Source organism: Corvus hawaiiensis, chromosome 4, assembly GCF_020740725.1.
Source record: "Corvus hawaiiensis isolate bCorHaw1 chromosome 4, bCorHaw1.pri.cur, whole genome shotgun sequence".
Lineage (NCBI taxonomy): Eukaryota > Metazoa > Chordata > Aves > Passeriformes > Corvidae > Corvus > Corvus hawaiiensis.
Genome location: NC_063216.1, coordinates 1,012,368 through 1,033,501, shown reverse-complemented (window position 1 = coordinate 1,033,501; position 21,134 = coordinate 1,012,368). Strand labels below are relative to the sequence as shown.

General features: G+C 40.6%; 1 protein-coding gene across 13 annotated transcripts in view; it reads right to left on the bottom strand.

The window, feature by feature from the left end:
- ERC1 (ELKS/RAB6-interacting/CAST family member 1) overlaps nucleotides 1-21,134 on the bottom strand; it is a 283,730-nt gene that overhangs the window by 43,964 nt on the left and 218,632 nt on the right. For all 13 annotated transcript variants that reach the window (XM_048300324.1, XM_048300335.1, XM_048300327.1 and 10 more), the window contains one exon: nucleotides 13,409-13,553. In XM_048300324.1, the coding sequence (XP_048156281.1) occupies nucleotides 13,409-13,553 (145 nt within the window). The remainder of the gene's footprint in view (nucleotides 1-13,408; nucleotides 13,554-21,134) is intronic.

Below are 21,134 nucleotides of genomic sequence, written 5' to 3'. Positions count from 1 at the left end.
GCTGAAGTGATTTGGAAGTCTTCCAATCTTTGTCTATTGTGACTGTGTTGTTACAATAAATACAGTAAAAGAATTCTTTTATCCAGCAATTTTTAATCTTGGAAAGTATATGCCAGTGTTTTGACCACAGACCTTTTATTGTTACATATCTTTATTGTTATATGACTCACCACTTCAACTGCATTTGCCTGTAGCTTCAAAGAGCTGTTAATAGCAAACCCCCCCTCCCTTCTATACATGCTGTTCTTGGCAAAAAAAGGAGTTATGTACAGATACAAATTCCTAGATGCTAAAGTGATGTGAGCTGCTCAGTATCATCTCAACACAGACTGTCTGTGACTGCCCAGAACCCGGCTCTGGGTGTATACACGAATGGATCTGTGTCTACATGATATAAACAGTGTTGATAGCAACTTAAAAAAACACACACAACGAAGCCTCAAGATTATTTGTGCTTGTTCTGAAATTAATTTTAAAAGCTGTTGCATATAAAAGAAAAAGAAACCCGGTATTACTCTTTTTGTGCCTTGCTTTCATCTTTGAATCCAGGCAAAATCCTGCATGGTAACTGCTGGAGGGAAGAGTTGAAAGGGCATTTCCTTTGACAACCAACAGAGCTTTGCTCCCTAAACTAAGTAAAAGTTAAGAACTTTTTCTGTATGGCCAATTATTGGGGTTGACATCCACCTAGAAGTGCCCTGCCTCAGTACCCACACAAACACACAGACATTACATTCCTGTCTGTCCACACCAGCAGTGCGTGTGGTCTGCAGACACAGGATTCCTGTCCATCCTCACTGTCCCTGTGTTGGCCCACAGAGGCAGGATTCCTGCCCGAGCACACAGTGGCACATGTGCAGTACAGAGCTGGACAGATGATTCCTGTCCATTCCTCTGCTCTTGCATGCAGTACACAAGCAAGGAGAACCACAATAAACCAAGACTTTTTTTTTTCTTGTTATTCCAGGAGAGGTTGATTTTTCCTATTAAGTCTGCATCAAAGGTTAGATACTAAGCTGGAGAGACTGAAAAAACATTCCATTTTTCTACTGTATCGGTGCCAAAATTTTTCTTACCAAGGAAAGAAATTCTCTTACTCTCCACATTTCAAATTCACGGCACACAATGTGTAGAGATGTGCCAGTTTGACCTGATGAATTTCTCTACGGTGTCTGCATTCCAGTAGTTCTGTCTTTGCCTGCTCTATTCCTAATCTGTTGTCTGTGATTTACATTATAAGATGCCATTCCATATGAGCAGCTGCCCACCCAATGGGCACCATAAAGCACTCTGTAAAGCTTAAAAAAACACCTTAGAGAATTCTCTCTGCTACAACCACTAAAAGAAAAAGATCTGTGGAACAAGATGAGAAAAAAGCCTGTCATACCTCTGGTGAGTTTTTCTTAACAATCCTTTTACTGCTAAGTCATTAAACTTAAGATAGGTGATGCCACTTGTTAAAGAGCCCTGACAAAGCAGAGGAAGAAACAGAAAAGAATGAATAGAAGGACAAGAGCAACCTTGACTGATTGATTTGCAACCAGAAGACCTAGGAGGAAACAAGGAAGCCTTCATACTTTTAAGCCCTCTTTATATCACAAACCAGATTTCTGGCTGACAATAGAGAAGGACTAGCTGGTTTTGGTAATCAGGAAAGGGGGGAAGAGAGGCATCAAAAAATCTTTTCATAATCTGATAGTGATGAAAAGGTCTAGGAAAATAAGGGACTAATTCACTTCCCAGTCTGTGGATCCTTGCCACCAAATCTGTGAAAGTTTTCTTCTTTTAGTGCAGAAGAACATACATCTTGCATGCCTCCATATGAGATACAGGAGACACTTGAAAGATGCTTGAAGATCTGTATATATAAGTAAATATATTTCCCCTTAGGGAAAAAAAAAAAAGGGAGAGAAAAACTAAAATGAGAAGGTAAAGTCCTTAATACTTCCATAGAGCAAATAAACTCATGCAGGCTTCCAAGTTTTAAACAACCTGTGAGTGTGTGTGTTCTTAAGGATCGCTATATTGCTTTTATTATTTTTGCAACACCATTACTGTCAGCAATTGGCAGAAGTTTGGGTTGCTCGCTGTAATAAAGGAGGCAAAGCCAAGGTTGCATCTACTGGTGTTTAGGAGATGGAGAGCACACTGGCTTGGTGTCATAAATTATGGTAATGTTTCACGGTAAGATGAAAACAGTGAGAAGAGTAACTTAACTATTAAAAGGATTAAGAGCAGTACAATGGTGAAACAGAATGTTTAAAAATGTTACGTTTCCCACCCCAAACAAAAATCCACTATTAAAAACAAGAGATACCTAGGTTGTTAAAATCCTGAGGAAAAACTTGCCTGGATTCAGCTGTGAGACCTCCATTTATTTTTTGTTTACTCAACTACAGGATAAATTTGTATTCGCACTAAGACAGGCATTGGTGGTAAACACATAGAAAGAGAACAAAGGACTGGGTTCTGTGACTGTAAAATTGTACTCAAATAAAGAGAACAAAAGCTCTAATTAAATGGCTACCCCTCAACCAGGGCTGTGTTCAACATAAAAGACCACTACTTCCTCCAGGCACCAGTACTGGGATGACAGCTTAACATATATTTGGAGAGTAGAGCTTTACAAAAGTTGAGAGACTAACATTCACCTGTACTACTGATAATCTAAAATTCTACAACATGTAATTGCAAAGGTAAATGACTCCTATTTGAAATTGAGGGTACATAATGAGAAATTTTTTCTTATATCCACATGATAAATGTTTGATTATGCCAAGTAAAATCAGACAGCAATCTTTTGATAGCTAAGTTTGAGACTTATTTTGTCTTCATGCAAAATCTTGGACTAATCCCTAAAAGCACTTCTTGCTACTGCAAAAACTCAAAACCTTTGGTAACATATTCAAGGCAAAAAGGGGCACACAGAAACTGTGCCTTTATCTTGTGTTCAATACAGGTCTGCTCAGGGACACAGCTGAACACAACTGCCCTAAAGATGATCTGCCAAAATCACGAACTCAGATTTGACAGCATTGTCTCCCGACTCCCATTCGAGGGAGGGACTGGAAGCAGAATCTCCGTCAGTATCAACTTTCTCATCTTGTACCTTTTGGAGCTGGCAGCTGTTTCCAGACTCCTCACGGCTTCCAAGTTAGTAGACAGTAGAAAAGTCTCCATCCCCTCCCTACATTCACAAATGTCAAGTGGCAAACACATGACCTCTAGGGAAAATCTGCACACCTTTTCTTTGGTCATGAGTATTTCTTCATCTTAGAAAAGGGCTGTAGAAAACAGCCTGTACTTATTAAGGAGGAAATGCATCATTTGTTCTGCACTTAAACATGAATAGTAATTTTTTAAAGACTTGGATTTTTCAGAACATAACACCATGAATTTGACAGAACTGAGGGGAATCTGCAGTCACCAGCACCCCTCATTTGCAGAAGCTATCATAAGTAACTGATGCCTAATTTCATAAATCTGTGTCTCATTCTGACAAACCTGCTACACTGTCCTATCAATTTCCACAACTTGGTATGTCAAATAATGAAGGATTATTATCAAAACATTAGTCCTAATTGACAGCATATATCTTAGATTTCCACCTGCAAGATGAAACTTCTATTTTCCCCTGCTTTACCTATTCATTTGCCTGAGATATGGTATACTGGACTAGGCTCAATCAGACAGTTTCAAAAAGGGAAATTATTTTCAGAATTTAAGGAGCTTAATACGGTGATGAGAAAAAAAAAAATCTGTAGACTGAGAGATAGTTCAGTGCATAAGCTCAAAAATACCTGAGATCACTGTTCATCAACAGTTCACTGTTTACTGAAGCTGAAGTTCATTCCAGGCAGTTAAGACTTAATTTTTTCCATTATCAATTTTTAAGATGGTGGGGATTAAAATTCTCTTTTGCAGACTATGCATTTTTCTCTTCTCAAGCAAAAAAAAAAAAAAGCAGTGATTTATTATGTTACTCCCAAAATAACACAGCAAAATCACAAATATGCAATATATTCTATCTTATAGATCATTAATTTTCATTACATATTCTAGGTGTACAAATCTTTCCATCATTCATTCCCCCTTCAAGTAAAGAACACATCACTAACACATTAAGTCATACAACTGTTAATCTGTAATCTACTTGAAACCTTCTACATATTTAGTTTATGAACCCAATCAGTCACCTCATATCTCTGACTTCACCTTCTCCTTAACATGTTTTTGGAACACACCTTGAATCATCTATCACCTCACCAGTTCCAGGTCTTACACAAATTAAAACCAATACTAAAGCTGGAAAAATGCCTTTCAGCTTTCTGCCACTCCTTTTTAACTGACTATCAATATGTGAATTGTTTTTTATATAAGATAGTTGGTAATGTCACAGGTTCGTTAGGCTTTTCATCCAAAGACAAGTAACCACAAATAAAGCTCTACTTCATAGCTCTAGTATGAAATTGTTCAGTGAGTTGTGTGTTCCCTGAGGAATACTACCTTTAATACAGGAAGAGATAGGCATATTGTACCAAGTTAGCACATTTTGAATGGAGATTCGATAAAGGGACACGTGTCTCCTAGACAATTGTCATTGTCAGGTAAAACAGGCCAGATGAACAGGAATAATTTAGTACAGAAAAACCTGCATCCAATCAATGAAATACCTGTAAGGATGCTTACACACCCATCCTCCCCAGGATCAAGCAAATAATTCAAAATCTTCCCGAATATGAAATTCTGGCATGAAATTTCTGTTTCTTCACAAAAAAAAAAAAAAACCTATTTGTGGATTTATCTAATCAAGACTTTTCACATGTTTAGTGGAACTCTCCCTGTCACCAACACTTCAGAGTTCCCTAAATAATGGGTCTGAATAATACAATTTAAATGTAATCATAAACTCACTGTATTTTCCGGTCATCCTTCAGACACATCAATTCAAATACCAAGAGTGATGCCAAACCAGCCCAGCCACAAGGACCAATGGTTGGAAAGTCTCAAATATTTCACCCCTGAGGCACATCCTGCCACTGGACAACAATCAGGGAGCAGTCGTGCATGGGTCTTTCCCAGCTACCCCACAAACCATGGAAGTTAAGCAAAAGAAGATATACCCATAATTGTATACCTTGAATGAACAACTATTGGCAACCACTCTTTCTGAGATTTTGCATCTATCTCATGACTCATCAGCTAAGACAAATATTGTCAGAAACGATTTTCAACGTAATATTTGTAGCAAAGGAATAGAATGAATGATATAAATACTCTGCTGAATGTATGTATCATAAAGACCTGTTCCAATATATTCTCTTTATTTAACTGAAACCACTGTGTATCAGACCAGTGGTTTGGGCCACAATAACTACAGGAAGCCACTATATGGTACAACTGTGATGTCAAATGACAGTGACTATTTTCACATTGCACCAATGTCCAGAAATACTATTAACAAACAAAGGAATGATTATTTTTCAGGCCCAAATTAGATCTTCTAGTGCAGTCTTTTGAAGAAAACCAAGCTCAGCGAGCATTCTCACCTCTTTATTAGTGCTAACAAGCCTGGTTCTCCCAGGGGAGGCCTAACAATCTTTCCTGATAGCCAACACCATCAAGTTGGTCACTTACAGGAATGGGATGGGGGTCTCTCAACTGCTAACCTAGACTGGTCCAGCAATCCTGATTTTCTAGAGAGAGGCAACGTTGCCTAAATAACTTCCTAGAGGGAGTTCATAAGCCTTGAATGAGAGCTACTGTATATGTGACACTAAATGCTGTTGGCAATTATCCAATTAATTTAAATTTATTGTGAGAATTTTTAGTCCATTAAAAAGCTGTAAAACTAGAATATGAAAATCTTAATATGTTCAATAAATGGAGGAATATTTCTAATAGAGTGAAACAGGTCTTTGAAATCTGAGTTCAAACTTGGGAAATATTAGTCCTTACAATATTTTTAAAAATATTACAAATGTCCAGAAAGAAAGGGTACCAAGTACTGTTTTGTCATCTGAGTTCCATAATACCTCTGGAAATCTTACAGCCATCTCTCTCAGTGAGGCAAAGCACCGTCCTCTTCCAGCAAACCAACATAGCTATACCCTAAAAACTCCAGGCTGTGACATGGCTGAAGGCACAAACAGAAAGCAGACATGGCTGGTCACAGGCACAGGAAGATGCACTCACATGGTTCCAAGAGGCAGTTCCCTTCCCTGGCATGGTGCAGCCAGCAACAGCCAGGGCTCCCTTGAATAATAATTACTACTATTACTATTATTATTACTTAGCCATGCAAGAGGCAAAGGGTAAAGGTAAAGGAGGAAGGAGAGGGGAAAGAGTGTAAGTAATACCAGGGAAAGATGAAATGCTGCCCCAGAAAAGACTGCTGACACTGCACTGAGTGCTGTTACTGCGCTAAAAGATGATTAAAAATGATGGGGAAAAAGTCTGGAACACATGGCAGGGAGAAGGTGCTTTCTTTTAATCTGTGAGGGCTTCTAGTGCCGTGCTTCAGGAAGCAGTGCTCAAGGGCATGACAAGGCCTTGCTTTCTGTACCTGCTCGCTGCTGTCATGGTGCTGGGGTCTGCTCCTGGCAGGGACTTCCCCCTTGACAGAAACAATTATAGAGGAGCAAAGCCTGGCAAAACAAGCCATGCTGTGATTGATAATCTGAGTGGATTACAGGCCTTTGACAAAAGCCACGATGCTTAAATTTGACAGCTGGCAATGCTTGATGAGAGCCAATTAGTGGATATATTCACTTCAGCCAGAAGTTTCTTCTGTTTCTAGTCCAACAGCTTCCTGAATAGGAAGTGTACAGAGTGATTTCCCCCACTTCTGCCTGCTCACATGTATGCCAGCTACACTGCCAGTACAGCTAAGAACATACTATAAAAATCATGTATTTTGGCATCTTTGTGTATTAAAGCCAGTAACTGAAAAGCTGCAAGTGACCTTCCAGACATTGGTGGTACAAGAACTTGAAAAAAGGTGACGTTACATTGACTCTACAGACCATGCAGTGGATAGGTGAGGCTGAGACTGCACTGCTTATGTAACAAGTCCACTGCAAGTGACAATAGCTCTTGAAAATCTTCACTGTTCCTTGAAAAATTTCTGGCAAAGTACACTAATCCGTTTGTTCCTGTTTCAAATTGGTTAACCTGGCACTCAGAGACCACCAGAACTCAAGAGTACCTTCTGTTCCGCCCAGTTCATGAAGAAACCTCTCACACAGCACCTTCAAACTCATCTGCCTGTTTTTTTAACTTTCTTATCACACAAGTTTTCTTTCCCCACTTTTACATCTATTTGCACTCTTGCCAATGCAAGTATGTGGGCACTGTGGTAAAGAGATCAATAAACAAAAATGGATCCAAGTGCCCTGACTCTCATCACTCATCTCGAATATTAACTTTTCTTTCTCAGCTATAAAGAAGCCAACGCCACCACACTCAGACAGCTTACACACATATTCCTAAGTTCCCTTCTGACAGTGGCTTGGGAGATGCCTCCTCTCACTGAACTCCAGACTGCTGGAACCTTTCAGAGAACAACAGGGGTTCTGTCACAAACCAGCACCACATTTAGCAATTACCTGCATTGATTGTATCCATGCCTCCTAGAGAAGAAATTCACTTGCTAATAGGGTAATCACTCTCATCAGACATGGTTTCAAATCAGGGCAGCTAAGGTAAAGCAAAGACTAACTGCACACCTCTCACAATCTGTATTATTTCATTGGGCAGGGTGGTAACTAGAACTGCCAGAAGTGTGGTCATGCTGATACAGCTCCACAGCAGTAACAGGAAAACATTTGCCTGTCAGTCTCCTTTGACCTGTTTTACTTTCTCTTGTTATAAACAGAAATGACTCCAGCCAGTGGAACTTCACTTTGGAAAAGTTCACAGCAGAGGTGTGTCAGGTATCAGTGTGCAGGGTTTCCAGGGAAACAAGTAACAGTGGAAAAATATGATTTTTGGGGTGAGAAGCTACTCTGGAATCTGCAATTCTTTCCTTTTTCTCATGATCCCATGAACCACATTTACTTGGGAAACCAGTCTTTGCAGTAACTTGGCCTCATAAAGAGAGCCAGTCAAAATCTTACAGGGAAGAGGCACAAAGTAGCACAGAGAAAACAGCTTTGGTACTTGCTTGCTTAGATGAAATGTATATTAAATATTGCATAAATACTATTATTACCAGTTAATTATTAGTTATTTGACCAATTATGAGTTATTGCCAAATAATTCCTCTCCATTTGTGGGAATGTTAAATAACAGCCCCTCAAATTCATGCTGGCCTACAGAGGAAGGCACAATCTTGATGAGGATATAGAAGCAGAATGGAACAACAGGTATTAAAGATTCCTCTGAATGGCAAGCAGGCTGACTACAAAACCCACACTTACAATAGCATGGGGCTTCTTATCTCCCTTTATTAAAATAGGAAGGAGCTCTTTTCACTAAGTGAACAGCAAGAGTGTCTATGGCAAGAACATGAAAGGCAGTAAATTTTTTTTTCTATCCCCCTAATAGATAGAAAAAAATAGTAATGATCTTAAATTGCAGTAAAGGACAGTATAGATTCCAAATAATGATAAAGACAGATAAGCCATAAAAAAAGACTTCCCAGGACTGAAGGTCTCCTTCACTAGAAGTCTTTAAGAACAGATTACGGGTGTAACTGGATGAATCAACCAGGTTGCAGAGAGCTCTCTCCTGAGGCCATACTATTCATTATTTGTCATTACCAGTTTGCATGACAAAAGAAAATGCATGTTTATGAAATACATGGAGAAAGCTTAAGCTGGGTGGTTCTCTGAGTGCGCTGAAATATAGAATGAAAACTCAACATGTTCTTGAAAGACTGAGGAACTGATCTGAAAATAACTTTTATTTAGGCATAGGCAGCATAACAAAACATACGTAGTATCAATCTAACCTGAAGTCACACGACTTCAAATGAAAATTTTGAGATCCTGTCATCAATAACACTGAGTCAAGCTAGTTCCTGGTAACCTCCACTATAATGATGATTATGAAACATTACATAATAATACAAGTGAATATGGTGATTTACAAGCAATTAATTTGAATAATACTCCAAGCTGTCAGAAAACACTAATACTGTTCAGAGCCTCCTAAAAATTTTAACACTATTACTTCACATTTATGGCATGGCAGTGACAGAGATGCTGGTCAAGTCAGGCACCCACTGTGCTACACACTGTACAAATACAGAAAATGACAGTCGTTGCTACAAACAGCTCCCAGCAGCAATACCCAGGTGTTTAAGACTGAAAGCCCACAGCCAGGAAAACCTCATCCCGTTCAGATATGCCTTCCCTTTACCACTCAGAACTGTGGAGTAGTGCTTTGCTCTGTTACAATAAATAGAACCCGATATTAAAACTTAGCTGGATGAGGGAAGGGATAAAAGGCAAACAGGCTCTATCCTGACAGCTGAGCAGTGGCTGTGCTGGCACAAAGCAGCCCAAAGCTCCTCGGGTCCCTGTTAGCCCGGTGTGACACACGCCGGGGCCCTCTCCAGGCGTCCCCGGGTGCGCTGGCGCTCGCCGCACCACATCTGGACTTGGTTACACAACCTCCAGCTCTCTGCTCTTGCATCAGCCCGGCCCCCTCCGGTGCAGCAGCCTCCCAACCACTGCTTCTCCATGAACTACCCACGGAGACCAAGTGCCCTGGGAGGAAGTAAATTGGGACCACATTAGCTGGTGACCCTCGCCCTGCAATCGCCCTGCCTGTCTGATGATAGAGGAAATCCCTCATACAAACTGACAACCAATATGAAACAGGCAGCTCCATTTACTGGAGAGCCTGGTCAATGCCGAGCGCCTCATTAGGAAATGGGCTCTATATTGAGGCACATTCCTGCAATTCAGAGCCTAGAAACTTTAAATTAAAACAACATTGATGCCATATCCTCTTTCCAAAACACTTCTCTTCATCCAAACTTTAATGCACATACTTAGAGAAATTAAAGAACCAAAATGTGTTTGGCTGGACTCCTTCCTTCTCTTGAGCAGCAGTGCCCTTCCCGTGTGAGCGACCAGGAACGTGACAGTGTTGGGAAAGGAGAGAGTTAGCACAAGGAATGACAGCAGAGCCCTCCAGATTCTGGATAACCTTCTCTTGATCAATCTATGTGTCTGACAGATATTTTTAAATAAATAAAAATCACAGGAAACTGTCGGAAGAAGTTTTTGTTTTGTGAGAGCGTTGTATTTTTCTACACTCTAAAAAAGGCCAATTAACAGCAAGTCAGCCAGTGGTAACCAGCAATGAAAAGACATAATCCAAATCCTGTTCTGCATGCTTGGATCCATTCACACTCACTATTGCAGCATAGTCAGGAAACTGCTTTCCTAAAGCACTCGGTCAGAAGCTCTTCCCAGCTGGCAGTGAGATGCAGCAATGCTGGTACCACAGCATGCACAACCCTTCCCACAAACCACCCTCTTCCCATATTGCTCACCATTTCCGTGTGTGTCCTACGTACATGGAAATGGGAATCTTTTACTCAGCTGTGTCTGACCACCAACTGAAAGAGCTGCTTTCCCACCACAAAGCCTAAGCATTTCCTAGGAATGGGATGGACTGAAACACCAAATATTTATCAGGGAGCTCAGCAGCTCTGAAACACAAATGACTGAGGTCAGGATCCCAGCTCTGAATCTGAAGGGTTGAACAACCTTTTTGGGTTCCAGAACTGCTTTTCAAAGCCGTCCAGAATATCATGATTTGTGGCATCACTTGCCTTTCTTGAACAGCTGTGCTCAATACATGTGCAAGTCTGAAAGATTTTTCATTCACAATTTCTACTGTAAATTTAAGAATTACAGCTAAACTCTTAGGAAGTTCCTGAAAGGTGACATGGTTCTGTGGAGCTGGCAAACACAGATGGACCCTTGTTCCCAAGATGCAGAAAAGAGTCCATGTAGAGAAGGCTTAAACTGAGGAAGCAGCATAGCTGTTTTGTTGGAAAATATGAGGCTGGTGACTTGTAACAACTGAAGAGGAGTGTAAGGGCCAAGTACACAGAATATTTGCAAAGCATGTAGAAAAATGAGATTCCCCTTGACTACATCGGTAATGAGGATCCTGTAAAATCTCACAGCCATCTCTTCTGACCCATCTCCTATTTCTGGAGCTGTCAAAGTTGGTGTGATTTGAATTTATTCAGAAAAAGTACCTATCATAACTACTGGCACTGAAAAAGGAAATGGAATTTTAGATTCCCTGAAACTTACAGAGGTGGTGAGTAATACCATCCTATAATAAGCAATGAGGAGTTTTTCTATCAGTGTGTTGAAAGCTGCACACAAAAAAAGGATAAAAGATGACACATCCTTAAAACATAGGATAGAATTTAGGAAGGATGTGTCAAACCTCTGTTGTTCACATAAATATTTCTCAGGTATGTTTTAAATATAGTTTAGATTGTTTATATGTAAATGTTCATTCTGCCTTGAGGATTGTGGATGTACTGGAGAATACCTGTGATTCTATACTACCCATGTAGCTTTTATTTATATTACTCATAGCACAGACGTGTTGAGGAGATTACTTTCTGCTTTCTTAATTTTAAGATTAAAATCTTAAACAATCTTAAACAGTGACAAGTCTTTACAGCTAATGGCAGTTTTGGAACCAGAATCTTCAAAGGCATTATTTGAAGAATGAAATATTTGAAAAAGGACTATTGCTCCAACCTCAGATCATAACTGGTCTCACTTCATACCAAGAACAATTTCAAATTAATCTCCTTTGCAATTCTTGTTTATTTGGGAAATTAAGTATCCCACACATACACAGAAAAGCACTTAGAACTCACATCCTTAAGGGAAATGGCCATGTCTTTTTAGAAAGAGTTTATGATACTGTAAGGCTTACCAGCACTGAAAGATAAGGATAGGAACTACAACAATGTTAAAAAAAATTTCTTAACTGAAACCTACGTCATTACAGATAAGCACAATGTTAATACATTAATTAAATATACATAAATTTTCAGCAGAAAAAACTCACCCCAAAACACTACAGATTGTTCCATCTACTCACAAAAGACAATCAGAAGGAAATTGGGAAGGGCAAGAGGCATGAAAGCACCAGAATTTAAGCTTAGGACAAGACATAAGAATGAAGTTAACTGTTAATTTCTCTTGGAATGAGTGGTACCATATATTACAGCTGCTGCATCAACAATTACATGAAAAAAACAAGTACTTGACATTGCTGTGACCACTTCTGACTCCTGTTTTAGTAGATCACCTGGCTGACCAGTGACAGTAATTACAACTATTGCTCAAAAGTAAATAATACAAGACCGTAAGCTATACTTCTTGTTCATTCTGAAGCTGGCACAAAAACCCCCCGAAGTACTGTTCTTAAATTAAACTGTAAATAATTGTTATCTTAAACAACATGGCCAATAACCTACTTGTGTTTCCTAAGGAAGGAGCACAGAAATCCCTTATCACAATGCCGACCTGTTTTTGTCTTATGTTCTTTGACAGCAACAGAAATCATCTGGTTGACAGATGAAATGTTGCCCATAAAACTTTATGAAGATGGAAATGGTGGTACTGAAGAAGTTGATACTGGATTGGCAGCAGCATATGTGCTATTACAAGGAATGTGGCAAGGGTATAACTCAGGAAAACCCACCAGAAGCGCTGAAGTGAAAAACCTACACAGATTTTTTTCAGATCCTAAATCTCTTATTGCCAGGGATGCCTTTTGCTCCCCCTGTGTTTTACTGGCAATGTACTTTTCCCATTGCATTCAGTACTGAACCATAATATTAAATGCTTCAACAGTAACACGCTTCTTCTAATTGTTATGCCAACACAGAAAGATCTTAGAAATGGGAGAGGCCAGAAATAGGAAGGCACCAATCCCCTCACAAGCATGAGACCTCCCTAAGGCTACTCTAGAAGCTGGCATTCCTCTGTGGTGCTCCTGCTGCAACCAGAAACCACAGGAGAGACTGTGTGGTGTAACATTCATATTTGAGCTGCGCAGCTAGGAGAAGTTTCTTCCAAATATGCTTCTTCCCCAACAAAGCAAATACAAATCCCCAAGAGAAGTATCACTACTTTTCCCTGAATCTGTGACTGTTTGTGCCTGTAAAGGATAATAACCAACATCCTCTTTGTTCACAATTTCCTATACATTCTGCCACACACTTATTACTCAGGTAGTGCCACAAAGACATTTCCCTCAATGCTGAGTCCAGCAGCTAGTTTAAAATTGTTATTTATGCACTTTCTGTCCTAATATACGACACGATTACACATTATTAGCCCTATAGATCAAGATAATAATCCCACACCAGATTATTAACTGGATTTTTTCTTAGCCCTCCTGTACCTACCTGCTGCTTGAGCTGTTGCACAAGACGGTCTTTCTCTCGTTTCAGTGCAGCCACTTCATCCTGAGTCTTCTTCTTAGAGGATGAAAGCTCTAGCAGAGCAATATTGGCATCTTTTTCACTAATGGCAGCAAGAAGGGCTTCTTGTCTGAAAAAACCCCAAACAAATTACACTATTAGCCTGCAAAACTTAAAGGGCTCCTCTACAAAGATCTGAAGATACCATAAATGCTGTACCAGTGTGCAACTCTGAAAAGCAGTAATAAATATTTTTGTCTGGGCTATATGTCTGTTAGTGGAACAGGAAGTCAAGACCCACACACCTCCCCCTAAACAACTGTGCTGATACCAAATTGCACCTTACAGGATAAGAAAAACACATTATGTTCTTCTGCACTCACCTTCTCAGTTTTTAATAACTACCATTTATTATTACTCTGGCTGAACATTTTCATCCTTTATCATGCTCTAAACATTTCCAGAACTGATTATGAGAATATAAGCACAGATACTGGACTAATCACAAGACCTGTGTTACATTTTGTTAGGTTAAACTGCCTGTTCATTAAGTTTAGAAAGGTGGAACGAGACAATTTTACTGAAAGCACTCAAGGGAATGGTGACAGAGACACCATTTGTGCTACATGACAGATGTTCAATGCCTTCAAAGATGCTTCAGCTACTCTTTGACTTTCCTAGTGAGTAACCAATATACAGCAACATTCTTGAGGTGTGTAGCAAGATTTTGAGGCCCAAAGGCTGTAACAACTAGCTACAGAAAACCAACCCTGCCATACTCTTTCCCAGCAGCAGGAAACTCTTACAAATAGAATTCAGAAACATTTTATACATACGGGGAAGAAAGGAGACAAAGGTAATCACCCAGATCACAAAACAGCAGTTCTCAAATGAAGTCTTCATTTGGTCTGTGTTAGGGAAAACAACTATTTCTGTCCTTTTAGCTGGTGATGTGCAACAGGAATTAAAAGAAAACCTTGGCCTTATTGTGCAATAGCGTTGGCTTGTCTCACCTCTCTTCACCTTGCAAAGAGGGAATAAAATGAGATCCTAAACACGTGTGGTGGTGTGAAAGATGGCATCATGCAAGAGTGATGATGAACGACAAACCAAATACTACACATTTCTTATCTACATTTCATCTAAAAATAAAGTTGCAAATGCACTTAAAAGTTTTGCTGCAGCAATCAATATAAAGAAGTTTATTATCAGGAATAATAACAACTGAAACCACTGTATCAAAAAATATCAAAGAATCATGTATTTCAAGAGGAAAAGGTGTGTTTCAACAGACAAAATTGTTCACCATCTGACAGGAGAGTGGACTTACACAACGGATTTTCTGTGGGTGAAATTTCTCTCTGGGTTTACACAGGTGTTTCTTGTACAGTCCAAGAGAGTTAGCTTGCTTTAAAAGAACTACCAGCATATAAAAAATATCACAGATCCAGTGTAGAGAGTACTTGAATTCTGCCTAGATCATATCTAGAAAAACATTATTGCCTCCCTTTCAAAATGTAATACCATGAAGTAAAGCAAATTTTTTTAGATACTTTAGGATTATCATAAAACATTCTCAATACGTTTGTGCTATGAAGAAATACAAATATTCTGGTGACTTAATGGAGGCAAAGAGTAGAAGAAAGAAAAAGGTGCACATGAGATTCCTAGCTGTAGCGTCAAGACTGTAGGTGTGGGAACGATCGATAATGGGCGTGTTATTATTGCCATTTTGTTTCTGCTGCTTTTGCTTCATGGAAAAGTATCCAATTTTGGATGTCTGCCTGAAACATGAAAAATACCAACAGGGTGAAGTGACAGAACTTCATGACCTCTGCTTTTTTCCAGCTATCAGTATCCTGGGAAAGACAGGCTGGCTTGTAGCTCTGGTCATTTTCACTTTCTTTAGAGTAATCTGTTTTGATTATAAAGAAACACTTATTCTTTTAATAGTAAGCCCACAATCCTCGCTGATGATTCAGGAGCAGAGCCAAGAATATCTCCGTAACTCAATCTATAGAACCATTACTCTGGTATGGAAATTGGAGGTGCCTCGAATAGCATGTAAGCCATATACCTTCTGCAATCAAATCCTTTGTTGCCCATCTCTACTTCTTAAGTGAAAACCCCAAGGCCAGGAAAATGAGATATGGATAGCAGTCCGTTCCTTTTTTTTTTCCTGAAAAATCTTTGCCACCATGCCTTAGAAAAGAACATCCTGCGGGCTAAAACTTCAGTGCTGTGCTGTGAGGCGAGAGTGCTGGTCAAGAAGCGGGGTGAAAGCCATTGTGGTTTGCTGACTGTTTTCTGGAACTGAAACAAGGTTAAGTTTGAACAAAAGTAAGAAAAATGCCCTGTGATGTGATAAGTGCATTGCAGCTGCATTTTTTACTTCTGCAAGCTAAATGTACACTGCTCCATGTGGGAGAAGGGCAGGTGTCACTGTCAGCTCTGCTGGAAGGGACATGTCTGTAATGGCAAGTTGTTCTCAGCAGACCTTGCAACTGCCACATGATTCTAAGACCATAAAAAGGACATACCACCACGCAAAAGACAAGGTTTCTGATTGAAGGGCAGTACAAAAGCAACTTATTTCCCTTCTTGAAAGCTTTATCCCCAGGGAAGCCAGAGGAACATGCTGTAAGACAGGTGATGTGGCAAGAAGGAGAAGAGGGGCTGCCGTGCGAATGGCGGTAGTAGCACATGAACAAACCCATCCACAGGAGTGCTGCAGTCAGTCCTAGAGCACACGAACAAACCCATCCACAGGAGTGCTGCAGTCGGTCCTAGAGCACACGAACAAACCCATCCACAGGAGTGCTGCAGTCGGTCCTAGAGCACACGAACAAACCCATCCATAGGAGTGCTGCAGTCGGTCCTAGAGCACATGAACAAACCCATCCACAGGAGTGCTGCAGTCAGTCCTAGAGCACACGAACAAACCCATCCATAGGAGTGCTGCAGTCGGTCCTAGAGCACACGAACAAACCCATCCACAGGAGTGCTGCAGTCGGTCCTAGAGCACATGAACAAACCCATCCACAGGAGTGCTGCAGTCGGTCCTAGAGCACACGAACAAACCCATCCACAGGAGTGCTGCAGTCGGTCCTAGAGCACACGAACAAACCCATCCATAGGAGTGCTGCAGTCGGTCCTAGAGCACATGAACAAACCCATCCACAGGAGTGCTGCAGTCGGTCCTAGAGCACATGAACAAACCCATCCACAGGAGTGCTGCAGTCGGTCCTAGAGCACACGAACAAACCCATCCACAGGAGTGCTGCAGTCGGTCCTAGAGCACACGAACAAACCCATCCACAGGAGTGCTGCAGTCGGTCCTAGAGCACATGAACAAACCCATCCATAGGAGTGCTGCAGTCGGTCCTAGAGCACACGAACAAACCCATCCACAGGAGTGCTGCAGTCGGTCCTAGAGCACACGAACAAACCCATCCATAGGAGTGCTGCAGTCGGTCCTAGAGCACACGAACAAACCCATCCACAGGAGTGCTGCAGTCGGTCCTAGAGCACATGAACAAACCCATCCACAGGAGTGCTGCAGTCGGTCCTAGAGCACACGAACAAACCCATCCACAGGAGTGCTGCAGTCGGTCCTAGAGCACACGAACAAACCCATCCACAGGAGTGCTGCAGTCGGTCCTAGAGCACATGAACAAACCCATCCATAGGAGTGCTGCAGTCAGTCCTAGGGGCTCAGGCACTGCTACAGGCTCAGCTTCTTCAGCAAACTGCTTCTCCTCAGTTCACAACACTGGAGGTCCTGAAATGTTCTCCTAAGTAGGCAAAACATGATGTACAACCCAAGGCTGCTGATCTTTTAAACTGCTGGCTAGGGCCAGAGTCATTGAACAGACACAGCTCACTTAAGCTAATTCAGGTATTTCAGATGCTGGTACTAGTGTAGCTGTGCCAACATCAACTCAGCAGGGGAAAACTGCCTATTTATCTCTCCATTTGAGCAGGGTCTGCAGCCTGAACTGAGCTGCACAGCAGCTCACAAGAGGTAAGCAGACTCTGAAACAGACCAAAGGAAACCTGAAATGGCAACAGTGTAAAAAAATCTACTGAAAACAGGTTCAAGATTTACTCCAAATTGGACAAAAAAATGGAGATATCTTTTTTCCTTCTACTTACGCTGAAGCCTTTCACTGAATGTGGATCATGATCAATACAGTCTGAAGTGGTATCAAGACCGGTAGGTTTAATTCTTAAGAGACAATGGTGGCTTTAATCTCAAGATCAATATCAACATTATTTACTGTGTTTGCAGTCTTCAAAAAATAATGCAAAGAAAGATGGGCTTGCCTTTTTAAAATAGATGACTACAGAATAGTTACACAGGTCAGTAGAGCACAGAGGTTTGACAACACAAACCAAAAATTAGCATGCAAATGCATGTCTCCTTCAGCTCTTGAATAGAAATGTCTGCTTTGGGGAAGATAACTGGGCAACAGTGTACTATTACACTACCACTAATTACTAATACTAATAGAATCGAGCTGTCTTCAAATGGGTTTCTATGGCTCTTGGTTTCAGAAGACTACATAATTCCTTCACAGCCCTTCCCTAGTAAAGGAGAAGAATCCTTTTGGTAAAACACAAGAGGAGGGGAACTTTAAAAAGCAGTTTTGTACTTTGCAGTACTGTTCCCAGGGTCATAGCACTGGAATATTTATCAGCTGTATAATTAGAAAGAATAACAGGCTGTAAACAGTGCTGAATAAATTATGCTTCAAAACACGAAAACTATACATATTCATTAAAAGAATATGTTTACATATGTCAGGGAGAACACTTACTCCATATAGAAATGTTATAAATATATTGTTCTATAAAATTTTATTTCAAATTATGAAATTTCTTCCCATCTGAAGTGTGTATGAGATAATATGAAAGCAATATTGATAGCAGCAGCAGCTTTGATTTTAACATCCTGGAGGACCTGGGATAATTCCATCAGCCCTGGCTGCATTATAGAGATCAAATCTGTTTTCATTCTGACTGGCATTAAACTAAAGCATTTCAAAGTCTGACACAAATTTGAAGAGCTCGGGTAGCTACAAGCTCACAGCAACCCGGTCAGTTCCTTCAACAGAGACTGTTGTGCTTCGGTGAGGGATGATTAAGCTGCCAGCGTTTTCAACCTGGCATTTTAAGATGAGCTGTAATTATGGCTGCTGTGCCTTTAGTACACAAGGAAAGATTCTCCTGTGTCAGTAACTGTTTACTCATGGTAAGGCCATCAATCACCACAGAATGACAGAGGTGCCACTCGGACAGTCCTTGTTTCAGTTGTTTGATTTTTGTCCACTGCATTTATTCAAAGCCTACAGAAAATGCTGATAAAAGCTTTTAATGCTTTCCTATCAGAGACATTTGTCAGACTTTTCCTGGTGAATCACCATTACAGTAAGAACTGTATTATTTGCATACGAATTAAAACCCTGCCCATGATGTGACAACAACAGAAAGAACTAGCAAGCAGAGAGATTCAGATGCAGTACTGCAGTGTTATGAGAGACAGATGGACAGCCAACAGCTTAGAACATAAAAGCATTGGGACATGGCATTCAGTAATTTCATGAGTTTAGCAGAATGACAGGGTTTGGGTGGGTCACACTCAATAAACTCTTAAAAAGTAATTAGGAGTACAACACACCAAACCGCGGATTCAACGGGCAGATCCCCTGGCACCAGCATCGTCCTTTTCATCAGAAACTGTGTCTACCACTACAGCAGTAGTTCTGAATTCCACATTCTTTCCTTTTTTTTTTTTTTTTTTTTTGCTGGCTATAGAACATCTTCAGAAAATTAAGAAACTCTGACTTGCAGTACCTCACAGGGAGGAGACAGTCCTTGCAGAGCTCTGGGTATCAGGATTTGGTTCTTAAAAGTAACCTTGAAAAAGGCAATTATACCAGTGAATGACATTTCATGATGTTAACAGACGAGTAACTCACTTAATATGCAAGGTGCCAAATTCTGCACTGGCTATAATTTCTGCAGCATTTAAGATGCAGCTCAAAGTATCCCAAAGTGAGCAAACTTTTATCCAAAAGAAACAGTAGCAACCTCTTACTGCAAGAGAGTGGGAAAAAATTTAACTTGGCAATAGGTACTACCTGCTTTTTTTAATTACAGCTGGGAATAATCAAACCTCAGGCTGCAAATTAATTTCCAAAACACAGCCTTAAACCTTCAGTCAAAAGGGATAATACACACTCCTTCCATTCCAGTACTTGTTTCCTGAATCAGTACATCACCTTTGCCTGGCTGGCACATCAGCAGCCTTTCTCATCTCTGGTCTATGCTCTTACAGCTACCAAAACAGAAAGTGAGAATTCAAGCAAACCAAATGAGATGAAAACCAGAGATTTTTTTTCATCAGCAAATTGAAGCTTTCTGAATGCACACCTTTCCACTGGTCTCTTCAATGTCACTGCACACATGTGACCACAACTAGAAAACAAGGTAAAAATAGAAACTCTTTGTGAATACAGTTGTGTGGTCACAAAAGTGATGTCCTTTTAATTTTCCATTATAAGAATGGTGTGATAATAATCAATGTGAATTCCATGACGCAGGAAGGATTACCACTTGTACTGTCCTTGTTTAAACAAAAGATACTGATAATAGATTTAGACTTTCCTGCACACATTTTCTCTAACATCCCAATTGTCTAGAATCCCAGAGCTCCTTACTAGGATTGATAAGCAAAGCTTTTCAAAGTCCTTTCCCTCAACATATTTGACAAAGTCACAAGTAATCCTATAAATATTTTATATTACCTTTCCCATCAATGTTTTAGCCCTTCTTGTACTTAAGCTTTCCATCTTACTTGCATCACTTTAGCACCAGAGGTAAAAATTTGCAGCTCCTAGTCTTGCTCATCTCTCAGCTCTGAGCACTCAGCATTGCAGTACAGCCCTAGACTGTGTCTGCCAGCATATATGGAAAAAAATCTAACACTTTCACAGAGAACTTTCAAGCCCACTACTGATTTCCTGAACTATTTTTGTTGATGAATAGCTCCAGTGAAAAACTGGCTGCTGCATATCACAGCTGCCAAACTGATAGTCCATGAGCCTTACCTAGGTGCCTGTGAAGAGTGGAAGTTCCCCGAGATGGCACATTTTAGAAGGAACTTTCAATCCTGGCACCTGATTCTATGGGAGATCTGTCCCTGTAAAGGGTAGAATTTTTTTAAAGACAACCTTTGTTGCTTTAGCAGCCTTCAGAGCAGAAGCTGGATGAGAGACAGCAGTACTTACAAGGCTCTTGAGTTCCCCAGGGCTGGCTTTTCTGAGCAGGAAGTCCTGAAACGGGCATTCTTTCTTCATCTGCCCTTTAACAGCAGTGCAGACAGAGCCTAAACTCAAGGCATATTTTTCATCCAGGCAATACAGGCCATCAGAATTCATCCACCAGATTTTGAAAACTGACCTTATAAGAAAGGCAGCTCAAATTTCTTTTCCTGGGACACGGTCAAGCACAGGTTGAGCTTTAGCTTAGCATGTGGTTTCACAATCGGCTTAAGCTGACACAAGACAGGCTCTTGTGGAAAGAGGTGGTTCTGCCCTCCCATTTTCAGGTTCCTGCCCCTGCCCTGGTGTCGGCACCACTGGCTGTTTGTCCCTGCAGCCTGGCGAGCCAGTAAAAGCCCAGCCCTGAATAAACACAAGGAGCCCAA